Genomic DNA, 18,019 nt, shown 5'->3' on the forward strand with positions numbered 1-18,019 from the left:
AGGAATTACCAAAGAAAAGAGGAAGCATTAAGGAAGAGAAAGCACTACTGTGAGAGCAGAAGTGTCTCAACCACCTGTTAACGGAAACGCCTTCATTTAAAAAGCACACAGGAAGTATTGCACAGGCATTTGTCCTCAAACCAGCACCATTTCTCAGCAGTGTCTTGAGGAGGGTGAGGTGAAAGATGCAGCGTCGCATTTTTCTGCTCATCTACGCGGTGGCTGTTGGTAAGATCTAAAATTTTACTACTTCACAAAAAGAAAGATAGGGGTGTTAGAGTTATTTAGAGTCTTGAGATCCTAAAAAAAAAAAAAAAATCTAATTTTAAATTTTTTTTGTGGTTATAAAACCTTATGAAGTGACTTTTTTACTTTAATGTTTGCTTTTTTAACAAATTGGATCATATTTTAATTATTATATTCTTTTTCTTAAATGTAAAGAAATTATACCAAGTGCAGATGCTCAGGAAATCTATAATTGTGAGCCAAGACGAGTGTTTAACCACAAACCCATGCTAGGCACAATTTGAATCTTTCATGCATCATGTTAAGATATCGATTCCAAATGTCACCAGTGAGACTTCTCTTTAAAGAGGAAATGGCTCCAACAGAGAGTGAAAAGTCTGTGGACTATCCAGAGTAACCAGAACATTCTTTTTTTTTTTTTTAAAGAAACACATTTTTACACAAACACACTTTTTTGATAAACCCTATCAACATGTTTTTTTTTTTATTCCTTGGCGACAGCACAGCAGGCTGTAAATGCTACACTGAGATAAATCACTGTAAAAAGCTGTAATGGTGAATGTGTTGACAGTTTACACATCAGCAGATATGGAACAACATTAGCATAAATGTCTAGCCATCTGGTCGGTCTAAGTCCAATGTTCACACTCCATATGGCTCTTTTTTGTCTCCACTAACAAATACTGAGAAAATATCTGGCTCTGCAGCTGCTAAATGATCCACTATGGCAAATATACCACCTAGTAGCTAACTTTTTCATTTGGTGCAGGGCAGGGCACAATGGCGTACAGGGGGTTCTCAGAGCTTTTTTGCTGGGAACAGCTGTCTGCTACTTCTGCAACTGATGGGGCCTGTAAGAGTCAACTGGAACAGTAGAGTAGTGAGCTGTTTAAACCTAACCAAGAAGCTGACAGAGACTAAAATGTTCTGAAGTTAGGGGAACTGCAGGATCCGTGATCATTCTCCTTGGGTTTGTCATTATGACGACACTTTTGACATTATAAATGACCATTTGATCCACTGTTCATATTAAAAGAATACAAAGAATTATTGAAAGTGTCTGTTGTAATGCCACTCAGTTATGAGCTGTTTCTGTTTTTGCTACTGTTTCTGTGTTTGTAGAGCATTTTGTTCTAAATAGTGAATATCTTGGTCAAATTGGTTAATGGGTTTCCTAATTTAATTTATGTTGAGCTTCTTTTTTATAAGTAACATATGTGTTGTCAAACTAGTGAAGATGGATAGTGTTTTTTGAAGCACCTCATGAACTTGCTTTTGACATTTGCATTTATTTGTTACCTTGTCTCTGCCTGAGGCTAGCAGCTCGTGTGTTTGTTGAACTGTCAGTGGTGAAGCTGCATTGTGGGAAATGTCAGGCACCAGAAACAAAAAAATAGTTAGCCTGGCAGTGTTATAGGAGAGCACCACTATGAGTGGAATGATGCGTGTTACAGTGTTTAGTAATGTTTGAGCAAAGTAAAATCAGAAGTTCTCTTTTCTGGTGTTGACTAGGATAGTATGTGAAACCTTGTTGAGTGTTGAGTTGTGATGTGCTGAGTCAGGCAGGGTTTATAAGTATGCATGTGATAACAACACAAACATTTGTCACAGATGTACTTGATGTATTCTTTTACAGGCTAGCTACTTTTTCTTTATTTGAATTGTATTTGAATTTTTTTGTACATGATGTAATGTGTCATCGGTGTGTGAATGTGTGTGTATGTGTGTGTATGTGTTAGAAAGCACTTATATATATAGAACAAGTGCTGTATGAATGTGTGTGTGAATGGGGTGAATGTGACCTGTAGTGTGAAGCGCTTTGAGTGGTCGAAAAGACTAGAAAAGCGCTATATAAGTACAGTCCATTTACCATTTAAATCTGAAATGTGAGATTTGCATTAACATAGAGTAAATTAATACATTCTTAATTATCATGAAGATATCATATTCTTTAAAACAGTGCTGTAAACCATAATATCTAAACAAAATGGCAACACAGAAAGTTGCACACAGTTCTTTTGATTGTGCTGGTGAATAGAATCTCAACATTTTCTTGTCTGTATATCCTTAACATGATATGCCATCGTGGTAGTTCCTGTCTGCCTGAGATGCCTGGCATCAGTATGGGGTATTTAACTGGGGGCTCACAACCACAGACTGCATATAAAACCAAGTCTCTGCATCAAACACACCCACCCATCAGACCCACTGGAGTGTCTGTTTTAGTAATATGACTCACCATATCGTCAGACTTAAACATGTCTAAACATGTCTTTTTTCTTTTCTTTTTTTTCAAATTGCAGCCATTCATGTTTCTTTGGCTTTCAACATTGATGTGACAGAACCTGATGTCTACACTGGTGAACAAAATGATTTCTTTGGATACAAAGTGCTTCAGTTCATATCTGGCACAAACAAAGGGTAAGTTTGCACTTGCAACATGGTTCAGTTCATTTATTATGGCTGTTATTGCAATAATCCTTATTACTCATAGTGTAGCAGAAGAAGAAGCAGATGAAAGATAATTCTAGTTTACCTTACCAGAAGCTCCTCTGAGGAGTGGTAAGACATTGTGGTTTATCACTTTGAATGATACAGCATCCTGTGACTAATCTTCCTGTGTCATCACTAAAAGATCTCTTAACACCCTGCATAAGACAGAGGGAGCACTTTCTTTTAGTTAAAACTGTACTGCTTACTTAAATGGCTGAGATTACAGTTGTGATTGTTGACCTCATCCACAGAATAATCGTCACTGCACCTCTGCAGCTAAATGGATCTGGGGGAATATGCAAACCTGGCAAAAACCAAGACAAAAACAACTGTGTCAGTTATAAAGGTATATAAGTATATTTTTGAAGTAAACATGTAAGTACATCATTAAAACAGAAAAGTATAGTTTGCAGGAATACATAAATATGAAATAGAAAATAGAAACATTTCATGTTTTTATGGTACTGATCAAATGTTACTGTTGCAGATGTTACAGTGGCAAACAAAACAATACCTGTCAAGCACCTTGGCCTGTCAATAGCTGCAGACTACAGAGGATCCCAGTTCACTGTAAGATTATCACAAAGCTCAATAAATTAGATCAAATCAAAAATACAGTTTCTCTGTGACATTTCCTCAAAGTTCTGAGCTAAACAAATCAAATTTCTTTCTCCTCTTATGTTCTGATTTAGGTTTGCAGTCCAAGTGTAGGCACATGAATGTAATGAGAACTCCTATCTAAACAGTGTGTGCTACACGATGACAGATGAACTCAGGGAAATCTCCTCTTTTAAACCTGCTTTCGAAGGTAAAAGACGTTTAAGTGTTACTTTCTCCAGCTCTCACATTGTTCTTCTTAACTCATTTTATTCTGTGTACATTTTTTTCAGAATGCACAAGAAAGACAGTGGACCTTGTCTTTCTTTTTGATGGATCAGCGAGTATGACTGAAGACGAGTTCACGAAAAATAAAGATTTCATAGTGGACATAATGAAAACCCTTCAGAACACATCAATCAAGGTCACTGCACTACTGCAACATGAAACCTTTCAGAACATTTATTTGTTGAATTATATATTCAGAACTGGATATAAATACTGTATTATGTTGTCTGTTTTTTCCAGTTTGCAGCAGTTCAGTTCTCCTCAAATTACAATAAGGTTTTTGACTTCAATGACTATCAACATGGTCTTGCTCTTGAAAAACTTAGGAAAGAACCCCACATGAAGAGTCTCACCAACACACATAAAGCCCTCAGTTTTACATTGTAAGTTCAGTTACATTACACATGAAGTTCTCAAAGTCTTTAACTTGAAAATAACTGTTGCTGAGAGGAAAACTATCAATAACAAGAACTGCCCAGTGCCACAGTCAGATTGGTTGAAGTGATAAAATGGAGTTTTGTTTATTCTGAGCATTACAAATGTGACTTTTACATTTGTTTCAGGGAGCATATTTTGGAAAAGCCAGATGCAGGCGCCTCTCCTGATGCAACCAAAGTCCTGGTACTGATCACAGATGGAGATCCCAGTGATACGGACAGAAATGGGATTATTAAAAGATATAATGATAAAAAAATCATTCGCTTTGTCATTGGGGTAAGCTGTACTGTGATATGTCTCATTATTCTGTCTTATTTGTCCAATAGATAAAATTTGGCCAAACTCTGCCTTGTGCAACTTTAGTCGATTCCAGTTATTGTGTATTATATGTGTTATATTGTGCAAAACTGTGTTGTTTGTCTTCCTGACACCAGACCTGGAGGTACTTAATAATGTTAAACAGCATTCTGGTTTCAGGTCAAAGCTGCCAAGCTGGATAAATTTACGGCCATTGCCTCAGAACCGACAGATAAATATGCCTTCCAAATCGAGGACTATTATGGACTCAAAGGAATACTGGAAAACTTTCAAAACAGGATCTTTACAATGGAAGGTGATGTTCACTTGTTTTTTCCACTCTTTGTACCATAATGTTACAAAAATCATGAAAAAACATGAACTAGTCTCGTCTCCTCTTTTTAGGCTCCACTGGGATTCGGGCAGGAGACATGACTAGTGAAATGGCTCAGAGTGGATTCAGTGCTGTCTTCCACAGGGTAAGGAAAAAGACAAAATCTGGGCACATTGAAGATCTACATCTTTAAATTGTAACTACAGTAAATCATCACAGTGCATTCGAGCTATTGATACATACAGGTGCAGATAAATAGAAGCAACAAAAAACTGTTTTACTCATGTCCCATCACATATATGAACAAGTCTGACCTGGTTCTAGTAAGACTGAACTGCACACATTTTGCTGTATTTATGAGTATTAGGTCATTTTAAATTAATTTTTCTTTAAGTAGTTCATTCTGCCCCATTGCCCTCCTTAATATAGACTGCACCTTACAAACCTTACCCTGGCATGGGTAAAATGATCTTATAAAATTCTTGGGCCCTACCTTACACCTGGAATGATGCAACGATGTAACGTTGGATGGGAACGAGATCCTACTCCATGGCCTCAACTTTCTTAATGCATAAAATTGTTGATAGTCACTTGTTTGCTGACTTACTGGCAGGGGTATTATTAGTTGCTTGCAAACATGGACAAATTTGACTTGACGCGTTATGTTGTGGCCATCGAATAGGATCTTGCTCCTACACGTTGGGAAAGTCATGACCGTGGAATGAGGTCTTGTTCCCATGTGGTATGTCTATGAAATAAGATCTCTTTCCCAAGCATTAAGAAAATCGTGGCTATTGAATAGAATCTCATTCCAACGCGTTATTAACTCGTGTCCGTGTCACTAGAAGGGCTCCATAAGTTTTAGACTGACATGGTTGTCATTTTCCAATCCAATGTAACTAGTAAATGCCTTTGCACCTATCTCAGTGCTCACAGACATGGTTGAGGTCAGGTGCATTGTTGGTTCTCATGAGGCAATGAAAATCAATTGTATGATTGACCAACAAAAGGTCAATAGTGCAGTATATTACTGTTATTTTAAGGGTATGTGTAATATGCTCCTACATAGCAGGAGTCACAATGCATATACACTGCTTGTTACATTTACAAGGGCAGAGAGCAGCACACAAACTTGCCTGCTTCCGTTCAGGGAGGTAGAATCCTGTCGTTACTGTAGATGCTCTGACTGCATGCTTCCACTTTGCACACAAGCAAATCCCTTTCCTCTACAGAGAAGCCTTCTTTCTTACTACCTGGCAAAGCTGCCATTATAATAGCAATCTGCCAAAATGCAAACACCTGTGACTTTTAAAAGAAATGGGAAGTGACACTCTGGGTCATTGCAACATACCCATGATTAATTAAGAGACTACAGCAACTGCAACCCTCCCTTTTGAACCATGCACCTGCCACTGCAACCTTTTTTTTTCCACAGTTAACTTGACAAAAGTGGATTTCTACATGCCCTAAATGCACTTGCTCCATGTACTTTAGACCATGTACATAAATTGTCTCTTCAGTATGAACTACCACTCTGAATCCTCCAAACTAACTAAGTCAAGCTTTGATAATTGGTCTACACCCCTACACCCCAGAACTCCAAAAATGATAAATTATCAGTTTCCTCCCTTCCTTGATGATAATTCTCTCTGTTTCGGGTATATAAAAAGTATTTGGTCAAAAATCTTTCTGCATCATCTGTTTCTGCATGATTCGAGGAACTATTACCTATGTTTGACATATGAAGGGAACTTTAAAAAAAGTTGTAGAACAGGAAATTTCTCCCCTTGAAAAACACCTTCCTGATGATTGATTTCACAGAGATCCTTCTCTTAAAGGCATCATATTTGTTTTGTATACAAAACCTGATCTGGACCTAAAGATCATGGATAAAGTTAAGTTTGAAAGTTATGTTTTCTGTTGATTACTGAAGACTACTTTCGCTTAACAGGAGAACTTGATCCTGGGTTCAGTGGGTTCAAACAGCTGGCGGGGCTCTCTCCAAGAACTCCAAGAACAAAATGAAACACAAATTGTAGATCCTAAAATGCTGGAGGACTCCTACATGGGTAAAGTCATTTATCTCTTTACAGATTACCTGCTCCATTGTTGAGAGAATTTTTTTTATTTGGCTTCAGATATGCATATGTAAATGACTTCTACCTTTTCCAGATTAAATGATGAGTAAAAATAGCTTTGTATTGCAAATATAGCAAAGACAAGTGAACAAGTACTGTCATGATGAAATCTGGTTGTAAAGCTCACAGCCTGACACACTGTGTGAACAGTGAGGCAGCTAAAAAAAAAAGTTTAATGAGTCATTAACAAACATTTTGTGAGTCAAATTGGGGTCTTTTCAACAAATGCATGAAATCATCTACTTTTAGGGGGCAGACCTAGAGTGAACACTGAGCAGATTTTGTCATATGTGACTGTCACTGTTGCAGGATACTCTGTTTCTGTTGGAGAGATGAAAGAGGCTCCTCTTTACTTCACGGGCGCACCAAGATTTAACCACACAGGACAGGTCGTACTTTTCAAACAGCAGGACAAATCCTGGACTGTAGCCCAAAAACTAAATGGACACCAGGTTGGTAACTGTTTTGAGAAAGTTTTTTAAAGTATGATTAATCATACTTCTTGATCTGACATTGCAAGTTAACTGAAGTCTTCATTGTTCATGCTACCATTAGGGCCAGTGTCAATCATTTCAGAACTTTTATCACAAAAGTAGTTGGTACTTGAAGAATAGGAGCCTGTACTAGATGCAGGGTTACTGTTACCTTTGAGGGAACATTGCTAGAACTCATCAAGCTTACATCTGCTGTAAAGAGACTTCAGGGTTTACTTTGCAAACTTCCTTGGAAAGTTCAGTTAACCTGCTTCTCAGACCTGGCAGCTGTGGCCTGATTGTACTTATGCCTTGAGGTAATTCAGCTAATTTCTTTGGTCAAATCTGCTGCATTTATTTTGCATTTAGAGATGCAAAATGCTGTGTGTTGCACGTTTATGAAAATGTGCAAAGGCACAGTATTTCAGTGGTTGCAGAGAGGAAACCAGACAACTTCCTTGCACTGGTACCTAGTTTTGCTTGAATAAACCTGTGAGAAAATGACAGAGTTGTTCAAAGCACAACAATTATCCTAACTTCACTGAATACATGTAGGTTTTTCAGAAATGGTCTAGGGAGTGTTCACTCATTTGTCCTCCCGTTTTCAGATCGGTTCCTACTTTGGTGCAGAGCTGTGCTCAGTAGATATCAACTCCGATAGTAACACTGACTTCCTGCTGGTGGGAGCGCCACTGTTTTACCAGCCTCAGGAGAAGAGAGAAGGCCAGATCTACGTCTACACAATGACTGATGAGGTGGGGGCTGTGATAAAGCCTCAGATTCAGTGTGATGCTACTTACTGAGGTTACTGAGAGAAAATGAATACATTGATTTTCTTAATTAATTACCTCTTGTTCTGAATTCCCATAGATGCAACTGAAAAATGAATTGAGTGTGACAGTGCCATCCATGGGTAGATTTGGCACCACCATAGCCAGCCTCGCAGATCTGAACGGAGATGGACTCCGAGACATTGCTGTTGGAGCCCCCATGGAGGATGATAACAGGGGAGCTGTGTACATCTACCTCGGTGACAAACACCAAGGGATACGCAGCACTTTCAGCCAGGTGAGGGAGACAACACCTGACATATATTTTTTGTTGTTGTTGAAAGGGTAACTATGCTGCCGACAGGTGAAGAAAAAAAAAAAAATCCACAATCAATAGCAGTGGATTAGACAACAGGTGCTGATTATGTACCACAACATCCTCAGGCTGGATCCTTTGTTATTCTCTCTCTACTACTACTACTGTCCCTCTATAATAATAAACATAAAATTCTCCAAAAAATAATGAAAAATGTTAATAGTGTGTCAATATGACAAGGGTTAGACAGATACATATTCATTTGCAAACACATCAGACTAAAACTGGCTTTTGAATAAAGGTAAAAAGTCCACTACATCTCTAATGAGTACCTTAAAGCATGTGTGCAAATCATGCACTGTTTCATTTGTTTATTTTTATATTCCAGAGAATCATGGGACAGGAAATACAATCTGGGCTGAGATTCTTTGGACAGGCCATTGATGGGAAAATTGACCTTGGAAAGGACGGACTCCCAGATATTGTGATTGGATCACAGGGCACGGCTGTTGTCTTAAGGTATGGATACTGTGTGCATCATGTATATGCTTAAGTTTTCTGAGAACCTACCAAGTACTATAAGACTACATACAACCAGACCAATCAGCTCATCAGGTATTGTTTATGGTACATGTTGATGCCTTTTGAAGCTCCAGACCCTCATGAACATAAATCCATCCATCTATCCATCCATTTTCTATACATTATCGTATCCTTTGAGAGTGAAGGAGGAGGCTGGAACCAATCCCAGCTGACATTTGGTGAGAGGTGAGGTACACCCTGGACAGGTCACCAGTTTATCACAGGGATATGAACATAAATATTAAAGATAAAAGAAACCAGAGTAACACATTCTATAATAAACACAGACACAACACATTTTTGCCAGAAAATTTTCACAAACTAATTTCAAAATATAGGTTATGTGAAATTTTATATTTCAAGTACAGCTGCCATAGTTTCTATAGTTCGAAAACCAAAGAAAAACACCAGCAACATCCCATCAAGCTCACCAGGTGTAAGAGGGACTGGTATTGATGTCTGACTTAAGAAGAGAGGTATCTGCTATACAACCTATTAAAGTGGCTTCTGCTCAAACAAAGTAGACTGATGTCATGTTTACCCTGCCTTCATGCATGACAAATCTAATCTAATAATCCTTCTTTTTTTCATTTTTGATGAATGTCTTTCAGGTCCAGGCCTGTCTTTAATGTCATGGCACATCTTTCTTTTCAACCTGAGGAGATCAGCACTGAGAAAATCTACTGTCCAAGCCAGACAGATGAAACTTTACCTATGGTTACCTTAAAAGTCTGCTTTGAAATGGCAGAGACAACAAAGAGCAAAGCAGGTAAGAACCAGACCACTAATGTGATTCATTAACAGCTGCTAATACTGCACACCCTATCGATGTGTTATTTTAATCCTGTTGTATGTCTCTGCAGGGGCAATGAACTCAGGACTGAACATCTCATACACGCTCAATGTGGATCCAGTGAGACAAACACATTATCGAGGTTTCTTTGGGACTGACACGAAAGCCAGGAATCATACTAATACCCATGAGCTGAGGGAGAAAAACACCTGTTTCAACTACTCCATCCACATGCCAGTATGGAGATTAATATTCACACTCCCACTCTACTCTTTAATTATGTGTATATGAGCAGATGCCACCCTATCTGTATACCTATAAATATCATCCATGTCTGTATACCTCAGTTTATTATTTTCTAGATTTCTTCCATTACCCTACACAACACATTTTAAATCCAAGAAAGTTAAAAGAAAAAAAAAAGTAAACTATAATTTATTAACTTTTTAATTATTAACTTTTTTAAATAAAGTGATTATTGATTTATTAGCTATAGACCAAAATATCTGCTTTGAGTATGTATCTCAGGGGCTCTTTATGCTACATCATCACTCATGCAAGTCATGGTAAATTTGATTTGACTTGGACTCCTCTCAGTTTTCAAGTTTAATTTGTGATCAAAAATGAAAAATTGATAATGATTTCCATAAAGGACTCTATATTTGTGTTGCATGGAATGCAGTGTCAAGTGAGCTTGTACTTTCCTTGCACCCTGAGGTTAGCTCCTCCACTGCACCAGATTGGTATCTTGGTAATTCATGTTGGTGGAGCAGCATGATGCAATATTTGGTGGCAAGAATGAATGAGCCTGCCACTTTCCTGTTCAGAGCAGATCAACAAGTCAGCACACTCCCTCAGGGTTATCTTTGGATCATTAAGGATCACATTTATGTGGCAATATGAGGATTATTTGGGCATCTATTCCTAACTTATCAATTCCTAGTGTGTCATCAATTATTTTTGTATGTAAAACAGTCAAATCTAACATAATTTAAAAAATCAAAACTAAAAAAAAAAGGAGTATGACACTGGACAGGGCACACTTGGTGATCTGCACTGTGCTCTGTGGTTAAAGAAAATAGCAAAGATAGAGCTTTTCATAAGGTACAAATATCTGCTACATGCTTTATATATTGTGTGACTCCTTTTTTGAAAAGCTCAAACCTTTGCCACTCCACCTGCAAATGTAGTAACACCATTTCTGTCACATTATCAAAAATTAGCTTGTATTAGTAGAATCCTGACCTCAATTCAGCTGTTTCACCAAAAAAATAACAGTAACACGAACTATAATGCTAAAACAGTTATTCATTTATTGTTGAAACCAAAGTCTCTATTTTGTCTTTAACAATATGCAGATGACTCTTCTTTTTTTGTTATAGAAATGTGTGACAGACACATTGTCACCCATCATCATCAAATTAAACTTTTCCCAAGTGGAAAGTGAGAACAAAAATGCCATCCTGAACTGTGGACAGCGAAAGACAGGCTGTTGTTGAGGTATGTATGGTGACTCCTGCAGAAGGTTGCAGACAGCTGCATGAATTCTGGTAGATGCAAAATCAGGAGATCATCCAAGTCATTGAGTTATCATCTAAGTTATTTACATTTATCTAGGGACAAAGTGACAGTCAGTGCCATCCAATATTTGTTGAGACATGACACTCTGAACTAAAGACATCAACCTGCTAGTGGCACAGGATGGATAGTCAAAGGTTATTTCCTTAAATACAAAAATTTAAGGGCAATACATCCAGCAGATTTTTTAGTTAGGCATACCTGTAACTGACCAGTGAAGGTTGCCATCAGAGCCATGCCACTAGCATGGCTAAAAAATGGCATAGTGATTGTGATTAGATAGTTACCAGCTTGTTAGGTCAGTCTTGTTTGTCTGTGTGTGTTCCAAAACAACTGCATGTTGTTTATACTTTTGTTTTTCAGGGTTGCTCTGTATTTTAAACACGCATTTCCTTTTTTACAGGTTCCCTTCGAAAAGCAATGTGCAAAAAATGATACCTGTATTGCTGAACTTGAGGTGGATTTCAGCTTCCTGTACGTATATCAGACAAACACAGCACAGCAACTGTAATATTAACATCATATGATCCAACGTAAGAAGTTCTCTGTCTCTTGTAGCACCCCAACATTATTGGTAGCAGAAGATAACTACTTCAACGTGTCTATAAAACTGTCCAATCATGGTGACGACTCGTACAACACCAGCCTTATAATGCACCACCCTCCAGGCCTCTCCCTCTCTAGGATGATTCTCAAAGAGGTGACTTGAACATTACAATTTTGTATCATCACTAACATTTTATCTACACTTAGTGGCCACTTTAACATATACAACTGTAAACCTGCTTGTAAAAGTGACACTCCATGATTTTGCATATCCAAGTCTGTTTACAGGTCTCTGTACACAACAAGTTAGCTTAAAAGACCTCTGTAGCCTGCTCCTCATCTCTGCTTGAGGCTCCAGGCTACATTAGCCCCTACTATAATACACCAGAGTCCCTGACCAACTGTTATGAGTCTGAAAACATTATAGGAAAGCAATGTTGCAAAGGTGGACTTCTCTTTTAATGTTAATAATCAGCCAATCATGTGGCAGCAACTTAATGCATGCAGACGTTGTCAAGAGGTCCAGTTGTTCAGTTCAGTATCAGCATGGGGGAGAAAAAGTGACCTAGGTGATTGGTGGTAAAATCCTCACTGGGCCCAGACAGGGTGGATTGAGTATCTCAGAAGCCACTGATCCTCTTTGCACATTCTACAGACTGTACAGAAGAAGACTAGAAAAATGTTACCTGGTCAAATCTTGATATCTGCTGTGACATGCAGATGGTACAGTCAGAATGCCAGTGTAAACAATATGAATCCATCCTGCCTTGTGCCAACTGATTAGATTGCTGCTGGTGGTATAATGACACTGAGAATATCGTATTATCACACATTATTCTAACTGAGCCAAACCACCCACCTGATCTCCATCCAGTAGAGGACCTTGAAGTGGAACAAGATATTTGCAGCATTAACGTGCAGCCAACAAATGTGCAGCACCTGCACAGGAGTCTTGTCATGTTCTAGAAAGGTGTATCTAATAAAGTGGCCACTGAGTGTAAATACTAAGTTGTTCATTATAAAGACAGAATGTAGACTACACTGACATACCCACCAAGTTTGTCATAGTTTTTGGATGTTTGTGTCTGGTAGTTTTTCTTTCTCCACCCATGACAATTGCAAGTGTTTTGGTGTGCTACTAATATAACATGTTGACTGGAGGTGAAGGCAAACATAACCCCTGTAACTTAAGCTACACAGGATGGACTGATCTGTATTTTGCCCAGTTACCTAGCATCAGAATCATACTTGAATTTAGATGATCATTCAGTCTTTTTATATTGGACTTGGCTCTCAGTGTATTAGAAGTTCTAACTTAACTAAAATAACTTACAATATCTGTCAGAAAAACCCTGGCATTTATTAAATTACTGTTAAGTGCATAACTGCTGCAAAGCTTTCTTTCACATGTCTGTTCCACTAGCACAGAACAGAAACAGAACAGAAATTTTTTGGGGAGGATTTGAAACTTACACAGGATGTGTGTGTAGTCAGAAGGGAATGTTTGAATCACAGAATCAAACTGAGAACTAAAGCTGTTTGAACTCACTCTCTCACTCACATTCTTTAAACTTGCCTGAAAGTTTAAGCTTAAACTCACTTACAGTATACTAAAGCACAACCAAGGTCAGGCAAACGGCACAGCATTGAATCTAAACTTCTTCTTTTTTTAAACAGGCGACAAGACCAATACTCCACAGCTGTAATGGTCTACAAGGAGTACTTGACAAAACTGTATGTGGTGTCAGCCGTCCTGTGTATCGGAGCAGATCTGCTGTGAGTCATACTGCACCCTGACACTCTTCCAGCAGAGAGAAGTGAAATGTCATATATGCTGAACTGTGACCAACTGCCTGGACTTTTGATATTTGCAACCGTGGAAGCTTCTTTCATGTTGACATTTTCTCCTTCTCTCTGAATCAAATCTAATCTCTCTCTTTTTTGTTTTGTTTTTTTAATATGAAGGCAACATTTCTAACTTCTTTCTTCATCATAAATAAATATGAGTGGAATGACACAATCTCAATGACCATTATCGGACACAGGTAGAGACCTTCTCATGCAATCCAACACACAGAATCAAGCCAAACATTTTCTTTGTATAATTAAATTAATATTTATCATCATTGCATGCTCCGTATTCACAAGAAATGCTTTTTGCATCCTCAGTGATAATGCAAACACCAACAGGACCAATTTCCCTGACCAAAAGCATCCCGGTACAACTTGAAATTAAAATGGCAATAACAGTGTAAGTATCACTATTCACATAATTAGCATTTTGTGTTGTGGTTCTTATATGCTCCCTGTATTTTTTATTTTTTGATGAATCAAATAAATTCATTTATTGATTTTACATTATCCAGGCAGTAGTTATATACAGTTCCACAGCTAACTGCATACTGTGATCTTCCTGTCTTCTTTTCAGGGAGGACAGTAGCACCACCTATCTGAACTTCACAGTAGAAGATGCTGATGAAGATGTTCCTAAAAGAATTGAGACTATATACAAGGTGAGGCAGTAAACTATTATGCAACAAGCAACCATCAGAATGACATACATCCATAATTATCTTATAAAGTTGTTATGGTCAATATGTTAGCAAAATGTTGCTTATTTATACAACCAGCAGATGTTTAGAGTCATATTTCTGTCAACCTGACAAATTTTAGCCCCTGTCTTCTTTTGCTGTGTTTTGGTCTTCACCAACTCCCAGGTCTTTAGTTGCAAAAGGCTAAACTATGTTCACTAGTTAGTTGCTAACTTTGGCTGTCTGCTTAAAGCAACATTATGCAACAATTTTTTCTTAAAATAGCAGCTTTAAAATCATTTAGATGGTAGGGAGAATGGTGCCTCTGCCCTTCCTACTCCATGTCCCCAATGCCTGTTCTTACACTATGTAACTATGGTAAGCGGGCACAGTCTGGTATGACCACAAGAATTGTATAACTGAGTGATAGTCAGCAGCTTAAACTGTCACAATTGGGCCCAGCAAGTTCAAGAGTAATGCTAAATGCAGTTTGGCATGTTTTTCACAGCGAGGACACTTTGGGTTGAGAAGTCATGAGGACTATACACCGTACAGTTGTGTCTCAGTTTAGTGGGACTATGCAGTCGGAGCTCCAGTCAAGCGATTGATAGGCTTTGATTTCTGTACTCAAAAACTGCATAACTGCTCAGAGGCCAACATCAGTAATTTCTAGTTGTGGCTGCAGAGGCTGCTGTTGCTCTGCAAATATTACAACACATTGCTTTAACACTTTGCATTTTTTAAGGGGTTTGTATGAGCCAAAGAAATAAGACATTATGTCCCAATTAGTGAGACTAGATTGATTTTGTTGTCTCTAGAGAGAGCCAGGGTAGCTGTTTCCTCACAGACCAGTGAGTGGCATCAATCTCCTCATTTGACAGGCTCCAGGAAAATGAAGCATATTTCCAAAATGTTAAACTATTTTCTTAAAATGGACCAACTGTCTCTCACCATTCACAGATCGCTAATCCAGGTTTGAGGCCTTTTCCTGTCGATGTGTTCCTGAGCTTCCCAACTAAACTGGAAAATAACTTTGAAATTATGAACTATAATGTGTCTGTCCAGCAGGTAATTTGTTGACTGCCAGAGCACTGTTACTGTATATAGACAATGCTTACCAATTCACTTATACTATTACTGTATATAAAAATACAAAATCTTAACACCTACCAATCACTTTTTCTCTTTTAAGAGCAAAACTCAATGCAACATTTCTGACAACGCATCCGCAGTAAGTAAAACATATTTAGTATCAAACTTCTCAAACTGAAGATGTCATAAAAGATTTTTTTTTTCTCAATTTTTTATTTATTTTTACCTGTGTTTCAGGACTGCTCACCAGAAAAATACTGCAAGACTGTAAGGTGTGACACTTTCATCCTGGAGAAAGAATCAGACGTTGAGGTTAAATTGTCAGCACACGTACAATTTAGGGATCTCAAAGAGCGTGCAAAGGTATGTAGCAACAACACACAGACAGAACACACACCACACATACAACTGAAAGTGGTAAATATAGAATTCACTGACATGTACTTACTTTGCAGAATATTGACTTTCTGAAAAAATATACTGGAGACAGCATGGAGGTTAAATTTAAAAGCTCTATAAATGTTGGCTATAACACACAACGATATGTGCTGGATTCTCATAAACAAGAGGTATGTCCACACTACTGTCATTTCAAATACACTGCTTTAAATGCTTTTCAGTATACCTAATTTATCACATTCATTAACCACAGAATAAATATGGGTCTACAAAAGAGAAGTCTCATGAAACTGGCTTGCCAAAAGACAACGATCTGACGATGAAAGAGGTGTGTTGAGTCTTCACATGACCAGCCAGAATTTTAGATCTACACTTATTAGGCATAGGTCACACTTTGAAAATGTGTATTTGTTCTGCCAACAGTCTGAAGTTCGGGTTGAGTTAATAATTCTGCCAAATCAAAATCTGATCATTTTAACTGGAACTGGACTGGGACTTCTGCTTCTGTTGATAATCACAATCATCATGTGTAAGGTAAGAGCTGATTTCCAGACTCAAGAGTTTCACTACAATCCCCCCATTTAAAATAAAATTAAATGAATTAAAAAAAAAAAAAAAATTAAATGATGTGTTTTAGCTTTTGTCTAATGATTTTTCTTGTGTCACAAGATGGGTTGCTTCAAGAGGAAAAGGTTTTATACAGAAGAAGAGGAGGAAAACGCTCTTCAGGTTTATTCTGAGTCAACCCCTGCTCCTACCAATGGGCTAATCAACCAACCAGAGACTGAAGACAAATCTGACCAACTGTCAGAGGATAAAATGCTTCTTGATGATGGCGAGGCAGGTAACAGCACCCTATTGGCTGATACAAAGGAGGGACTGGAGTAAACATATGCCACAATCAAAGTGGGTTGACATAGTGATATAGCATGCAGCATGCACAAAGGGTCATTGCTAGTAAGGAACAGTCATTTTGGAAATATGCTTATTTGCCTCCTTGCTGGGAATTAGCAGAGAAGAAGACTGTTACTATTTTCATATCTGTCTGCTGAATATGAAGCTGGAGATAGGAGAGAGTTAGCTTAGCATAAAGATTTGAAACAAGGGGAAGTGCTAGCCTGGCTCTGTCCAAAGGTCTGTCAAGTCAAATTTTATTTATATAGCGCAATACCACAAGTTACACATTTGCCTCAAGGGGCTGTACAATCTGTACAGCATGTGACACCCTCTGCCCCTAGACCCTCAAAGTGGATAAGTCCTTAAAAGCATAAAAATGGAGGAAACCTTGATAAGAGCAACAGAGGAGGGATCCCTCCACCTGGACCGACATGCAATAGATGTCGTGCATACAGAATAGAGCAATATAGTGCATTTACAGTATGAATAATCAGGATGACAACATTATAGACTGTAAACATATATAAAGAATATGACCTGGGAGGACACATGCAACTTCCAGGTGTGCCCAAAAAGATAAGATCTAAACCACACAACCTCCTCTCTACCTTGAAGACCTGGAAAGGCAACAGACCACACAAACAGAAAGACATGAAACCAAGCACACCATTCACACTTAACTACCAGCTGCCAGTTACTTTACATTCCAGTTCACAGGCTTAACTTTCTTTGTCATGTAGAGTATGGAAATTTTTGTCACGTAATAACTGGTGGTACTAAAGAAAAGCTCTCCCCCAGAAAAGAGAACTTGCACAGTGTATGTAACAACCTGTAATCATGTCACACATATTGATGACAACTGAACAAATCATATTATAGTGGTGTTTGTTGTCTGAGCCTTGATGTTGATGAAAAAAGTTCATCCGAGGGCAAAAGCCTCCCCAAACACTGCAGAGACTCAACTTTTAGGAGGGTTAACACCTGTCACTTCACTAGCATCCCCTACTCTTTTAGCATCCCTGGCTTTGCTACTGATGTATTATTTACATTGTAATATACTGTAACATTATTACTAGACAGCCTTGAGCTAGTTCTGATCTTTAGTACAGGTATTTATTGGGCAAGCAGTTCAATCATTTTAGTTTAGATCATTTTAGATATTTATAAATTCAAAGATAACATTGACAAAATATAGAATAACAGGTATTTTA

General features: G+C 38.1%; 1 protein-coding gene across 1 annotated transcript; it reads left to right on the top strand.

Annotated features, from left to right (window-relative positions):
* Positions 1 to 75: 75 nt before the first annotated feature.
* LOC108884539 (integrin alpha-L-like) lies at positions 76 to 17,762 on the top strand. The gene is given in 34 exon segments (XM_018678477.2): positions 76 to 228; positions 2,550 to 2,667; positions 2,991 to 3,085; positions 3,227 to 3,309; positions 3,432 to 3,449; positions 3,451 to 3,547; positions 3,630 to 3,760; positions 3,865 to 4,007; positions 4,188 to 4,338; positions 4,540 to 4,675; positions 4,765 to 4,838; positions 6,645 to 6,762; positions 7,141 to 7,283; positions 7,913 to 8,059; positions 8,175 to 8,372; positions 8,779 to 8,909; positions 9,584 to 9,741; positions 9,836 to 10,002; positions 11,148 to 11,234; positions 11,236 to 11,265; positions 11,747 to 11,817; positions 11,902 to 12,043; positions 13,567 to 13,665; positions 13,855 to 13,934; positions 14,059 to 14,086; positions 14,088 to 14,140; positions 14,318 to 14,402; positions 15,381 to 15,488; positions 15,613 to 15,651; positions 15,750 to 15,875; positions 15,968 to 16,081; positions 16,165 to 16,239; positions 16,335 to 16,445; positions 16,581 to 17,762. Coding segments are annotated over 34 exon segments (3,618 nt in total). The 5' UTR covers positions 76 to 185; the 3' UTR covers positions 16,800 to 17,762.
* Positions 17,763 to 18,019: the final 257 nt, after the last annotated feature.

The sequence above is a fragment of the Lates calcarifer genome, linkage group LG5 (assembly GCF_001640805.2).
Source record: "Lates calcarifer isolate ASB-BC8 linkage group LG5, TLL_Latcal_v3, whole genome shotgun sequence".
Lineage (NCBI taxonomy): Eukaryota > Metazoa > Chordata > Actinopteri > Centropomidae > Lates > Lates calcarifer.